General features: G+C 36.9%; 3 protein-coding genes across 3 annotated transcripts; all 3 read left to right on the forward strand.

Moving 5' to 3' along the window:
• The first annotated feature begins 1,656 nt into the window (after positions 1-1,656).
• On the forward strand, positions 1,657-6,195 carry LOC134819914 (mediator of RNA polymerase II transcription subunit 20-like). The gene is made up of 4 exons (XM_063830067.1): positions 1,657-1,770; positions 2,168-2,319; positions 5,445-5,698; positions 5,874-6,195. The coding sequence occupies exons 1-4, from the start codon at positions 1,757-1,759 to the stop codon at positions 6,090-6,092; spliced, it is 639 nt and encodes a 212-aa protein (XP_063686137.1). The 5' UTR covers positions 1,657-1,756; the 3' UTR covers positions 6,093-6,195.
• A 126-nt stretch (positions 6,196-6,321) lies between these two features.
• Positions 6,322-10,770, forward strand: LOC134819950 (endoribonuclease LACTB2-like). The gene is made up of 4 exons (XM_063830113.1): positions 6,322-6,460; positions 6,754-8,824; positions 9,230-9,543; positions 10,031-10,770. Exons 2-4 carry the CDS (start codon positions 8,605-8,607, stop codon positions 10,502-10,504), a joined length of 1,008 nt encoding a protein of 335 aa, XP_063686183.1. The 5' UTR covers positions 6,322-6,460; positions 6,754-8,604; the 3' UTR covers positions 10,505-10,770.
• A 189-nt stretch (positions 10,771-10,959) lies between these two features.
• On the forward strand, positions 10,960-15,072 carry LOC134819949 (procollagen galactosyltransferase 2-like). The gene is made up of 6 exons (XM_063830112.1): positions 10,960-11,216; positions 11,473-11,614; positions 11,783-11,982; positions 12,161-12,723; positions 12,887-13,317; positions 13,500-15,072. Exons 1-6 carry the CDS (start codon positions 11,018-11,020, stop codon positions 13,687-13,689), a joined length of 1,725 nt encoding a protein of 574 aa, XP_063686182.1. The 5' UTR covers positions 10,960-11,017; the 3' UTR covers positions 13,690-15,072.
• The last annotated feature ends 3 nt before the right edge of the window (positions 15,073-15,075 follow it).

The following is a 15,075-nucleotide window of genomic DNA, read 5'->3' on the forward strand; positions in this document are numbered from 1 at the left end:
CTGCAGATCCGGTCTCAATCTTGTTTCAAGCTACAAAATATGTAGTTAGACTGTAATTCAGATTAAAAATCTTTAGAAGTAGTTTCTTCCAGAGCGAGTTATTCCTCACTGGAACAAACTTCCTTCTAAGGTCGCGAATTCAGAAAATGTTGCGAGTTCTAAAATTAAGCTGGAGGAGTTTATGAAAACATTTATTGTTGATTTGTTAAACAACAATAATTATTCCTGGAAAGTATGATCAGGAGAAGTTAATCCTAAAAGGAAGTGATGGCCTTAAAAATGAAAATAAACAACAATTATCTTGTGTTTTATTTTTTGCACATAGCGTGATGATACTTTGTAGAGATGTGTAATGATGTGATGTCACAATTTTCACTTTAATTTACTTCACCTGAATCATTGAATGTGTGTTGATGGACCAACGTAGGACTGGACTCAAAACTGCATCTGTAGTCCTTTGTCATATTTCATTTCTAAATATCGATACCCCTGATTAATCTTGGTCACACCCATCTTTCCAAGGCCTTAGTTGCAAAGCTAAATTAGCTCCTTTCTCCAGGCACAGTTATTTCTACCTCGATGTAAAACATTCTTAATGGTTATGGAGTTCAACACCACTTGAAGCATAAAAATAGAGAAGTAGAACTAAAATTCAATTCAATTCATCCAATTAATTAATTCAATTAATCTTGGGGGGGGGGGGGGGGGGGTCCAACTACATTTTTGTAATGGCCACCAGATTTTTTGCCAAATGTACATGTACTAAAATGTACAAAATATGTTTTTTTCCTGTTTGGCCACCAGATTTTTGCCAAATGTACATGTACAAAAATGTACAAAATATGTTTTTTCCTGTTTTTCCTGTTCTGTTTCCAGGGATTTTTTGTACATTTTTTATGACCAAAAATGTACTTGGACCCCCCCCCCCTAATCTTATGAGTCTAAACTGAAACGATCTGGAACTCAGTGGTGTAACAGTGCATGTTAACGCCCCCAACTTCTCCCCTCCATTCCGCTTCAGCATCCCACTCTTAAAGTGCAAAATTTAAATTGGACAAATTAGGAGATTTTAGAGGATAAAATGTCTGTACTAGAAAAATGTGTTTCTAGTGCAAAGCGTGAAATTTTGCTAGTACTTTAGTTAAGTTTTTGTAAATTGTCCCACATTCAAACAACGATTTGGCGCCCCTGGCCCCCAAGGTGGCACCTAGTCTAGGGAATAGCTATGGATCCATTGGATCTATGCGATCTCCTCGACTCAGCCGAATGATAGGAAGCTTGATTGAGGGTTAAATGAGGAGGGGTACCTGTTAAAAGTTCAGGAGGCCACCCTTTGTTGGCCACTGGCGCCACTGCTAGAACTACTGGAGAAAAATGAAGGAAAGAATATTTAGATTGAAAGGAACAAAAGCAATCCATATCTGCTGATCATTGATCTTGCTTTGTTTATCTTTTTTTTAATTACGGGCACAAAGAAGCATTAGTAGCAATTGTGTCCTTTACCCTCCTACACAATTTGAACATTTTCGTGGCTGATTCGTGTGATAATTGAACCACGTCAGACTTAATATGTATTTAGTACAACAATTCAGTAAGTTATCTTTTCCATTTTCGTGTACACTGTACAGTGTATTAAATTTTGTTTTATTAAATTCAAACAATTTTTAATAGGTTGTCAAGTTTTCAATGTGAGCTGCTTAAAGAAGATAACTTCAATAAGACACGACGGTGCAACTGAATTATATCTAAAGATAACATGGGAGTTTCTTTGTAAGTGAATTATACGATGTTGTTAGAATTTTATCTTAAAAGTATTCACTGTACTGGGACAAGGACCAGAGTGCAATTAACTTTGAACATGATGTGTAAAATTTAGTTTTCTATTTTAACTCTGTATACATGTTTAATGTTATAAGTTATGTTTGGTCCTAAACAGTATTTAAAGTGCAGTATCCAAGAAACTGTTCAATTTAATAGTCCCCTCTTTATATTGTGTTAATCAGATCATGTTAAGAAGGCTGTGCTCTTGTCTCAGACTAGACCTTTCATCCTGAATAATTTCTATCATGATACGAAATTATAGTTCATTATTAGGTATGCCTGACAAGATTGCTCAGTTAAGATAATAAATTATGATCGTTTTAATAATTACACCTCTTGTCTTCAGTGTGTTACATTGGTATCCTCCCTCGACTCAGACATCAAGCCAAGCAGAGGAGGCCCTTCAAAACCATCTAACAAACATTGGAGCCAGCGCCAAACCACTCTTACCATGGAGAATGGACTGTGAACAGTACACTGCTTTGCCAAACCTGTCAGGTAGCTCTCAACACTACATATTACTGCTTTGTGTCACTTTATCTTGTCTACCTTTTAAATACAGACTGTTACAGGAATTACTAGAGTTGCAAACTTAGATGGTAGAATAACGCAGAGCACAATAGATGTTGTAATGACTAACTGTTACTCTAATTTCATAGAGTGTAAAGTACTTGATGATAGAATAGGAGATCACCAAGCTCTCAAATGTGTTCTCGACTTTAAAGTAAATAAAGCTAGTAAATTCCAGAAGGTCCTTATCAGAGACCACTCCTTAAACAATCTAAAAGCCTTAAGCTATTTTCTGGGATCCTGCAGTAACTACAGTAATATTCTAAGCTGTACTAATGTAGACCATGCGCTAGATGGACTTAATCATCACATCCAGGAATCGTATGATAATTACTGTCCACCTAAACAGATTAAATGTAATAGTAACTTTCTTTGTAATCCCTCTAAAGTACTGTTGGCAGAAATACGGAAGAAGAAGATGCTTTTCAGAAAGTATAAAAAGCGTTTAGGACAATTAAACAAATTCAAGTGTAAGTGTATTAATGGAATATGTAACTGCAGAAAAAGTGAACTACATAAGAAATGCTCTACTTCGTGGGATAACTATCGTCCCCAAAGAAACTATGTGACAAAATTATCCAAAGAAAACAGACGTACAAATATTGTTCAGGACCTTACTGTGAAAAGTGCAAAAAACGATTTGAAAGGTATTTGGAAAACTATCAAACATGCTTCAAACTTACCTGGAAAAATAAGTAGTTCTTCCCCAAGCAACTTAAATGTTAACGGAGTTAACCTGCATTTTGCCACAGTTGGTACAATATTACAAGAATCAATTAAGGAAAAGGATTCAGACGACTTTCTAGAATATATGCCGCCTCCACCAGAGTGTAAACTCTCTGTATTCGAAGAGGTGACTGTTGAACAAGTAAAAGAATATATACTCAGTATACCATCAGATAAATCTATTAACGATATCATGCCTATTAAAGTATATAAGTATATTATTCCCCAAATCATCGATCCAGTAGCTCATATTATAAACCTTAGTATGAAAAGTGGAACAATGCCGTTGGCATGTAAAATTGCATCAGTCACTCCAATTCTTAAAACTGGTGACCCTAATGATCCAAATAACTACCGGCCAATATCCATACTCCCCCTACTTGGAAAATGCATAGAATATTTTGTTAACCAACAGCTCACAGAGTATGTTGAAACAAATAAACTGCTTACCAACAATCAGTATGGATTTAGAAAAGATCATTCCACCACTTTTCTAATGCTTAATCTATTTGATAAAATATTTACGTCTAAGGAATCACAGAAGAAACCTGCAATTGTATTCTTAGATATTAAAAAGGCCTTTGACACAGTAAGCCATAATATTTTATTGAAAAAACTTAAGTATTATGGAGTTGATGGCTTTTTCATAAAGTGGTTCCAAAGCTACCTTGGGGACAGAAAGCAGCACACCAAAATACGTGGTAATGTAAGCACATCACTCCCTGTTAAAACAGGTGTGCCACAGGGTAGCATATTAGGACCAATTCTATTTAGTTTATTCATAAATGATCTCAGTAGAAATTGCACACAATCTACTGTTTACTTATTTGCAGATGACAGTGCACTATATTTTGATAACATTTCCCGAAGCATATATATGAAAATGTAATCAGGGATATGAAAATTGTGTATGAATGGCTTAGAATCAACAAGCTGAGACTAAATGCTGCAAAATCTTCATTCATTGTATTTGATAGATATCCTAATCTGGACACGTTGTCAATCCCTCTGGATTTGGAAAAAGAATGCCTTTTTATAGAAGAAACTAAATCTCAAAAATATTTAGGTCTCATGATAGACAATTTATTGAACTTTCAAGACCATATTGATTATGTGAAATCAAAAATTGCTAAAAGAATAGGGGCATTATACAGGTCGAAAAATCTTCTTCCACTGAAATATAGAAAAATGTTTGTAAATGCTCTTATGCTCCCCCAATTTGACTACCTGGATATAATATGGTCTAGGGCTGCCAAAACCAAACTTAATTCTCTTGATATATTATACAAGAAAGTAGCAAAAATTGCACTGGATGTTCATTGGCAGGAACCATCAGTAAATGTATATCGAAATATGAAGTGGTTACCCTTACACTTAAGACGACAACTCCATCTATCAACGTATATGTATAAAATTCTTAATGAGGCTGCACCATCATCATTCACCGGTAAATTTTCTTATGTATCCGGAGGATCACGTGATGCTGAGAGGTGCAACCTTTATATTCACAAATCCAGGACACACAAAACCTTTACATATTTAGGTGCAAAATGTTGGAATACAATTCCAGAGAACATAAGGACTATAGAATGTAGTGTAAATTTCTCACAATGTATGAAATCTAAATTTATGTCAGATGTAATTCAAGGAGTCTCATCCTATGAAATAAACAATAGTTTCGACTATTTCTACACTCTAGCTATGTGACAACTGAAACAATTTTTAAGGTGCTGGAGTTTTTGTCGGGTGGAAAGGCCCCCTGCGTTATATGACCTATTTTCAGAAGTATAGAACTTTAAACATCTCCTTTATTCGTTCCCATTTGTTATCATTGCCATTCTAATGTTGTTCTATACTTCTCTGTGTATAACTGTAAATAATATTACTTACGAAATTCCAAAGTGGGCATCTATGTAATTTTCAACATTAGTTGTTACCTTCATGCCCACAGTTCACTGTTAAATCATATCTTATTTTACCACTCATTAATTTATTACTTATTTTGTTTTACAATTTACATGCTATATCCTTATGTCCCTAGAAGGGTGTTCTGCTAACAGTTTTTGACTGACTTGAATGTCCTGCACAGCAGATTGAAGCTTCTTAAATTATTTTTTATTCTTATTGTATTGCTGTGTAAATTTGATTATAATTCTAATTCTAATTCTAATTCTAATTCTATCGTAGTGTCGCTTTAATATTTACTAAATGCCTTACATAGGCATATATTTGCTTTGGTTCAACCTGTGATTTATTTAAGATGCTTGACTTGAAGCCAGTTTTATGATAATTATTAAGTGTGTGTAATTCTACACCAAATATTTCAGCACTGTCAGGAAGAAGCTTCCAGGTAATACACACATCAGAGAACGAATCACTAAGTTTCACAATTACTGAACAAATGAATGTGCTAGTCTCAGAGAGGTCTTTTGACACAATCCTCACGAAAATGAGCGATTGTTATCAGCCAAACAAGCTCACTAGAATCGAGGCTAAGGGAAAGAAATATGAAATAGGAGATTTTGCAATCAAAGTTGGGAGTGTTTTCCTAGGACCTAACTTCAAATGCCTCGTTATAGAGGTAAATAATATATCTTATGTGCGTTCTCATATTATGAACAGTGAAACTGACAATAGACTAAATATATATTGTACACTGTAGCTGTACAAGGTGTGTTATCGAAAAGTCTCGTAACTTCATCTCCTGACTCTAAACAATATTGAGAACATATTTTAAACTCAAACTTTGTTTTCAGGTTGAATATAAACCGAGCAGTTACACTAAAGACACATTACCTCTTCTTCACGAGTTCCTATCAATAGTGTGCAGCAACCTAATACCCATACCAGAGAACTTGAATCAGATCACAACCCCTATAAACACAACTTTCTACCAACTTTCAGATACCATTATTCAGTATAAGCGTGTTTTTGATGAATGTAGAAGGGTTAACCCTAACCTTGCTATGTCGTGAGATTTCATATTCATTTATCAGCTATTCCTTGACCTGTTTTGCTTATCAATAACTTATTTTTATGTATTTATTTTATTATTTCTATTACAGGAAACACTTTTCATAGCGAGTTTATTATAAAATTAAAGATTCTGAAAAAACATACGTGTAAAAAATCCAAAATGATCCCTACTTGATGAAAGTCCTTGTACTAGTTGCAGAGATCCTATTAACAATACCCTCGTCCCAAAGGTAGGATGTTTGGAAGCATTCTAAGGCAGGTGACGAGGGTGAACCCCTCTAATCTGTTGATGAAACGAAGTATCATCACTCAGACTGGAGCTATAGAGAAGATGCCCAGTGGTGTTGGCAAGATATCCCCTCTCATGGTGAGATTTTAATAGTCTGCAGGGTTTTTAGGAGAGGGTGTAGAATGTGCTTAGTACTAATTATATAAGTTGTATGAAACGTAAGACTAATTGATTCATAACAAACTAAATCATAATTGTGGACCCTGAGGGGCCGGGGGTGCCAAGTGTGAGAAGATGATTTTGGGGAAGGTAGTAAACAAACTATTAATAGGGAATAATACAATACAATATGATTTCATTATCACATTATCACAATCACATGGAGAAATCATTGTGGCAACATGTACACTGTATAATCTATTTCCTGTCAGGTACCTGTTGTTGTTGCTGTTGGCTGCTACTGTGGTGCTAAAGCTAGCGAGTACGGTGCTTGGCTCCTCAAAGAGTTCTCCCTCTTCGAGTATGACGATGACGATGATGATGATGACTAAGTTAAGAAGTGCACTTGTTTGGGAGGAGGGTGACAAGAACTAGTGGAAGAGGCGTGATATTGTGCATTGTGGTGTGTACTTGGTACTGTGTAAGTGTTGTCGTGTGTACTATACATGCGATGATACTGTACAATATGTAGTACTAAGTTACATAATATCATTGTGCACGTGATACACATATAATCTCGGCGGTTTTGTCGATCTAAGTTCAGTAAGGCTGGTCTGAACGACACCTGATAATTTTAGATACTGTTTACTGAACGTATCGTGTTTAAGACGTTTAGCTGTAGCTGTATTATACGGGAATACGGATATTGTATAAGGTAGTTCAGGACATGTATAGTTGTACATTGTACACTGCACTGTACAGGAATATTGTATTGTACACTGTACAGGGATATTGTATAGTACATTGTACACTGTACAGGGATATTGTATAGTACATTGTACACTGTACAGGGATATTGTATAGTACATTGTACACTGTACAGGGATATTGTATAGTACATTGTACACTGTACAGGGATATTGTATTGTACATACACCTTGAACATTTCAAGTGAATTACGCTTAAAAACTTAGTGTGTATTTAACGCATGGAACATTAACTACTTTATGGGCGCTTCTTTTGCTTTATATTTACCCATTATCATATTATTTAATGTTTTCATTTAAGAACGATACTTTACTTTAGGAACGCAGTTTGAAAAGAATATCGGTTATTGTGAGAAGACATTGCAGGATTACAAATATGATTACTCGGCATGGAATGCGCTAGAAAGTATTTATATAATGATTATGTTTATGACAGGTCAAGTATTTCTGAATCTACTCAGCTCTGACTAGTAATGTGGTGATTATTATAACGTTAACAGTACAGGAAGCAAGGCTGTGTGCGAATAGTTATGTCTGGTGTTAAAATGTACAAATTTCTAATGTTGAAATGTACATTTTCCAAACCATTCAGCTGAATTGAAAAACAAGTATTGTATTGCGCATTGCACAACACTCCACTATTTGAAGTGTAGAATGTGGTAATTTCTGAACCTGATTTAAGGTTAATGTATATTGGAGTATCCTCCATGGTTAAATATATACTGACTCTGATTAAATTATCAATGACTGGAATTACACATCTTGCAGAGTTGCAGCTGAAGACGAAATTTGTATCACTCTTAAGCTTCTTGAAATTATTTTAATCATTTCATGCCTCAAGACCATCATAACATAACATGACGTTTCGATATTATAGTTATTTGTAAGATATCCTATAGAAATGTTTGTGATAAAGCACGTTATATGTCATCTGTTTCTGTAATCTGTATATAATATCATAATTAGATATCGTAATTTGTGGAAAGTTTACGAGTTTCATTCTTAACTTCAGTGAGAATTTAAAATTTGTAAATTAGGTGGAATAAAGTATAAACTAAGCGAAATTTATTACATTAGATCCACCAGTTATATTGGCGATAAGAACAGGAAGTCGGTATCCTGGTTTTCGGAATTCGTTCATCCATTTATAGTCAACTTCCAATCGTACTGTCATTTGCCGCACAGAACCATATTGAAACGTTAATATTTGGTTCAAGGTAACATGTAACATGTTTTCAGCTGAGGCTGACCAGTCACTGTTTAAACCAGTGACCACTGGTTGCGAAAATATCTAAAGGATCTAAAATACTAAGATAAGACCTCTAACTATTACCTAAAATTCTAGTTTTAGAACTGATGTCAATCCTAATCTGGATAACACTCTCAAAGTACTCTCTTCTCCACCTCACCACAAAGTACACAATGTACAGGAAAGGGCTTGCAGCGCTGCCCAATGTAGAGGTTCTATCACCGCTTGTCACCAGGGTACTGGGTCAGAATCCTGGTCCTAAAACCCTGCAAGGGACTAATACGTACCTGGTGGGGAAGTACCCTAATGTTGTGCTTATTGATACTGGTAAGAATATCTCAGTAAAAGAATTATTTGCTGGTTTCTTCTTTTAAAATATTATGCTGGTATGATTGATTTGAGGCAGTTATTTGGGCTTTAAAACTGAAACCGAGTTTGTAACTCAAATATTATTATTTCTGTGGAGTAATGACTTGCAGAGCACACAGCTACAGTGCCGAAATAAGCTGTCGTGAGGCAAGTCTCACACGTACCTAACTCAGGACACTACTATTATATATAGATTTTATTCTATACTTTTTTATCGTTTAATTAAATTGTATTTATTTGAGTAAACATTGTCTTGTCTCGTGGATGAACCAAAATAAGATAACCACCCAAATTGTCGTGACATGACTTTGAAGCCTCCCATTTCATGACAAGTTCCTCTTGCTAAACCCTGGATGTTATCAGGGGAGCCGGACAAGAAGAGCTACACTGATCTACTCCGGGACACAGTGAGATCCTCCAACCTCACTGTCAAAGGAATCATCATCACACACTGGCATCCCGACCATTTAGGAGGGTGTGGTACTGTGAGGACACTTCTAGATGAGATGTGGACTTCAGGAAATAAAACCATGTGTTCTAACCATGGAGGAGATTGCGCGATACTTGGAGATAGCAAGGTACCTGAACAGTGTAATGTTCCTGTGTTTAAGATGCCTCATGCGTTTGATTCAGAGATTGCACCTGGTCAGAACATGCACCATCTTCATGATAAACAGGTAGGTCCAAGTATAATGTAAAATCCGGATTGGAGTATTGTTTATGAGTCGCATTGTTGTAATGTATTCTGTGTAAAATTATCTTTATCCCGGTTACTGCGACAAGTAAAAATGCTCTTATTAGAGTATTAGGGAAAGGAGTTTATTTTAAAAAATACTTTCAACACTACTCTATAACAAATAATTTGAGATCATGAATACGATGTAGTTACATTGAAACGTCGAGTAAACTCCTTTCCCTAATAAGAGCATTTTTACTTGTCGCAGTAACCGGGATAAAGATAATTTTACACAGAATACATCCAAGTATAATGTTGTACATATAATACCTAAATAAGACCTTAGACTAGAAATAAACCGATATCTTCTTGATTTTAAACTTCTTACGCTATTACAATCTATATCTTTAGGAAACAATAAATAATATCATGGGCAATTATGTGGTTATACATATTTCTGATCACTAACAGACCATTCTCATCCCCAGCTAGTAGAAGTATCGGAAGGCTGCACACTACGTGTCCTCCACACCCCTGGACACACAGATGACAGTATCTGTCTCCACCTCCTCCAGGAGAACTCCCTCTTCTCCGCTGACACCGTCCTAGGAGGTTCCAGCGGAGAGTTCTCCAACTACACACACTACATCAAGTCTCTGAACAGACTGAGAGAGCTAGCTCCGGTCAGGGTGTATCCTGGACATGGGCAGGTGGAGGATGGTGGGGTAGTTGACCGGTATCTCTCTCATAGACAGGACAGAGAGGGACAGGTGCTAGCAGCCCTCAGGGGTGAGGAGAGTCACGTGGGAGTGGGCAAGTTAACGGAGATTGTGTATCAGAATGAGAACTTACACCCAGGGTTAGTTGTTGCAGCACAAGGGATCGTGGGGCTGATGTTGGAGAAGTTGAGGGCTGATGGGACAGCTAGGGAGGTGGAGGATGGTTTTTGGGTTGCCACTTGAAGTGGTTAAATCTTTAAACAAAATAAACATCGACTTTAAGTTTATTGATTTTGATAACTTTTCTGATCTGTTGCTGTTCTGATTTTCGTATATTTTAATACAGTGGCTAAAAATTTTAGATAATTTATTCAAACATTTTTATGTTCAGAGAGGGTTTTTCGATATTTTTAAAACTAAATAGTTTTCAAATTTTACAGAGTACATCAATAAAGGATCATATTGTTAATGTAATGTTAATTGCTATGAATTATGAAAGTTAAGTTTCTATTATTACGGTACATGTACTTTCTTTGTTGAGCAGAGAATTAGTCTCGACTAAATTGAACAATTCCTTTTCAAATCCCCAAGTTAGTGTCAATACAATGAACTAACGAACTTGTACGTGTCAACACTGTTCTTATTGTCTCTACATTCCATCTTAATCAAAGAGTTCTCAAAAACTAAAACACATACATGCCTTCTATTTGTTCAATACGTTTACAATCACACTGCTCTGTAGCTCAGTCTCCAGCCATGTGTGTCAGACTAGCACCCCTACTCCTCCTCTCCATCCTACATCCTACACCGTCCTACACGGAGGAAGCCTCGTCCCACCCCACCGTCCTGCTGGCTATACTCGCACGGTCACGTGCCCACATCCTGCCCACGTGGTTGGGATTCATTGAGAACCTGAACTACCCTAAATCTTCTCTAGCAGTTTACATTCAGACAGGTTATATTATTTAAATACTTCGTGTTTACTCTTGTAATAGGTTATAAGGTTATTTGGTAGGTACAGAAGCAACTTTCTACACTGATAAGCTTAAGTGCTTGAGTAATATTATCTACGGCCTATCATATAATGGTTATAGTAAGCTTTATATTATGATATATTAACCCCCCGTTAATGCTTTAATTAATTAAATTTATAGCCGCTCTGCTAACCCCTTTAGTAATAACCTACATGACAATAACTCAGTGTTTCCCAGATCACAACCAAGACAACACTCCTCTAATGTTATCAGAGTGGAGCGACAGTGCGCGCAGTGTGTACCACGACATTACACTCAACACACTAGCTCAGATAGCTTACACACAGTCCCTGGGTCCTACTTCCTGGGACGATGAGAGGTTTGTGTGTTTCTGATTCGTTCCTGGTCCCTACTTTGGTGCTGCTCTTAAATTGAAACATAATTAGATCTAATCACGATCAGGATACTTAACTTTATTAATAAATTTAAAGGTTAAAATCTCGCCTTAATTTACAGTTAATTCTCACAGCGACCCCTCCACGCCCAGGTATATTCACATGATGAAGATCCGGCAGAATGTTCTAGATCACGCCAGAAAGAACTCTCTACGATACGTGTTCTTCGTGGACACGGACAACTTCATCACAAACCCGGAAACTCTGAACGTGCTGCTGAGTAGGGAGAAGACTATTGTGGGGCCTATGTTGAGGGTTACCAACGAGGTGGCTTATTCTAACTACTGGGCTGGTGGGTGGTGATTGTGTTCTTTTTCTGATAAGTGCTGTGTATTTGTTATGTATTAAATCAGTTTCACTTTGAAGATGGGCTGGAACACATGTAACCGGGAATGTTATAATTTTGTTATGATTCTTTTTAGAGCTGTTAAATTTTCTACAACTCTTAAATATAATTATAACTCTCCCAGGAATGACAATGGGAGGATATTACAAGAGCATTCCTGAATACAAAGAAATACTAAGACAAACTAAACTTGGCGCCCACCCTGTTCCCATGGTACACTCTACTCTTCTAATCGATCTACACGGAGAAAACGCAGACAAACTCAAATACTACCCCATAGACAAATCCTACTCCGGTCCAATAGACGACATCATCCACTTCGCTCTAAACGCTAAAGCAGCGGGAGTACCCATGTTTATAGATAACGAGCACACGTACGGGTACATGCTAACGCGCGGGGAATACAACACAGTGAGCGAGGAGATAGTGGGGTGGCAGGAGTACTACGCAGACACGCTCCTCCTGCGCATGGGCGTGGAACACTTTCCTAAATCAGTGCACTTACAGAATAAGAGACCTGCTCCTTCTAAGTTAGGGTTTGATGAGGTGTACATGATTAACTTGGAGAGGAGACCGGAGAGGAGGAAGAGGATGTTGGCTCTGTTTGATATGATGGGGATTGATGCGAGAGTGTTCAATGCTGTAGATGGGAAAAAACTGGACGATGAGAAGCTTAAGGAAATGAAAGTGGGTGGATTTAGTTAAGGAGCTGGTTTTTATCGTGGGAAAATTTTAAAAAGGAAATCGGAGAAGGTCAATTGATGAATTCTCTATAACATTGTAAATTATCAGCTTATATTAAAATTTAAAATTTGTTACAATTAATGTTTGATTACTATTATAATTTCAGGTTAAGCAACTAGACGGTTACCAAGACCCCTACCTAATGCGTCCACTCAAGCTAGGAGAAATCGGCTGCTTCCTCAGCCACTACTACATCTGGGAGGAAGTGGTCGCTAAAAACTACAAACAAGTGGTCGTGCTAGAAGACGATGTCCGATTTAAACCCAACTTCAAATCTAACTTAGCTGCTATGATGAGGGAGGTAGATGATCTGGGACTGGACTGGGATCTCATATATCTGGCTAGGAAGATCCTGTACCACTCAAAAGAGAAGTGGGTACCGTTGTCCTCGAGGCTGGTGCTGCCTGATTACAGTTACTGGACAGCGGGGTATCTGGTGTCGCAGAGCGGCGCTAAGAAACTGTTGAGGCAGGAGCCTCTGACTAAGATGATGGCTGTTGATGAGTATCTTCCTCTTATGTTTAATAAGCATCCAAAGTAAGTTGAATAATCCAAATTTTGCTTTTTTCACGCTTCTGTTTTTGTACAGTTACAGTATCTTAACATTCGATTTTTCCAATTATAATCGTCAAAAGTTAGATCAACGCCCTAGTTTCATTAAAAAGCAGCTGACAGAAGCGACCTGACTGTATTAATCTCTTAACCTCAACATGTTTCAGTAAAGAGTGGTCCTCAAACTTTGTACCACGTGACCTGAAGGCCTACTCCGCCTCCCCTCTGCTAGCGGAACCTCAATTCTACATCGGACAGACGGGCTATCTTAGTGATACCGAAACCAGTGAGATCATCGACCCTGAAGTGCTGGCACAACAGGAGAAAGATGCGGCTGCAGCTAAGCAGGAACTATAATGTAGATTAAAATACATCTGGAATGTATGGCACAATAGGTAGAATACTGAGATTTGTTATTAGCCATTAGGTTTTAATTAACTTTTGACATTATTGTTAACATGACAGGCTTGGTAGCGATGTAATCCATAATTGCGATATCAAGTTTCAACAAGCAGTGTTGCTGGGTAATTTAAAACCTTTTAATAATTTTTATTTTTAACGGGGATTAAGTTTTTATCGAAAAAATGCTTCTTCTTTTATGCTTTCTTAAAGCATATCGTCGAAAAAGCAATTGTTTCTAATTGGAAAATAATCTAAATTTAAAGTTTAAACCTTATAATTATAATTGTCAGAACTGTGAAGTAAGGTTCTACTGCGATGGTATAACAGCAACATATAGTGCTAAATGGGCGACACTGTAATATAAGCGATAGGTGGCTGACATTATCGCTGTTTAGCGACATATATCGACACACGACCGACTTCGTCATTCACGCCTGGGCGCGCCCGCTAGCGTGTGTTATTGAGGCAGCGGGTATGTCAATTAGCTACACAATTTTAGCATACATTTTACTTTGATTCACTAGCATTCGCTAGATTTTGCTTACGCTTGTGCCGCCATCTAGCGCTAGCTATATGGCGTGAATGACAAAGTCGGTCATATGTCGATATTTGTCTCTAAACTGCGATAATTTCGGCTACCTACCGCCACCTATGGCTATTACAGTGGCGCTATTTGGGCGACAATGCCGGCTACCTAGCCGACATTGTCGCCCATATTGCGCTATATGTTGCTGTTACACTATCGCAGTAGAACCAGTAATATTAACCATGCATGTGACTGTTCCTAAGTTGATTGTTTCAGTTATTTTATCTGTTATCTTTTATTGGTATTAAGTTTTCTACCATGTTCTACAATTTGTATCAAAACAACAAAAATGTTTCACATTATCTTATCTTTATATACAAATGTAATTTAACATTATACTATGGGGTATTTAATCAATGCGTTTTATAATTTTATGAGTAATAAAAATATCATTTTACGTTTAATTCCTGGTTTGAACTTTTCTTAGTCTTTACTAGTTGCACAGTTTATTTTTTAAGTAAGTATTACACTTGGATTGTGAATATGTACTTGTTTTATAATCCGCTGTATCAATTTTTACCTTTTTATGGAAAAAGCTAGTAAATGATTATTCGGTCGTATGAAAGGAGACTGATGTCCCCTGTGCATTCCTAAAATGTGCACATCAATATTAAAATGGGTCTCAGTTAACATTTTAGATATGACTACAAAAGATTCCAATCTCTTTAAAAACAGTGAACCACTTTTACAATAATAGCACAATTCACTATTGTAAGAATCCTCAAAATGTCCAATTTTCTATACAAAGTGTCATA

Source organism: Bolinopsis microptera, chromosome 8 (assembly GCF_026151205.1).
Source record: "Bolinopsis microptera isolate Bmic1 chromosome 8, MBARI_Bmic_1.0, whole genome shotgun sequence".
Lineage (NCBI taxonomy): Eukaryota > Metazoa > Ctenophora > Tentaculata > Lobata > Bolinopsidae > Bolinopsis > Bolinopsis microptera.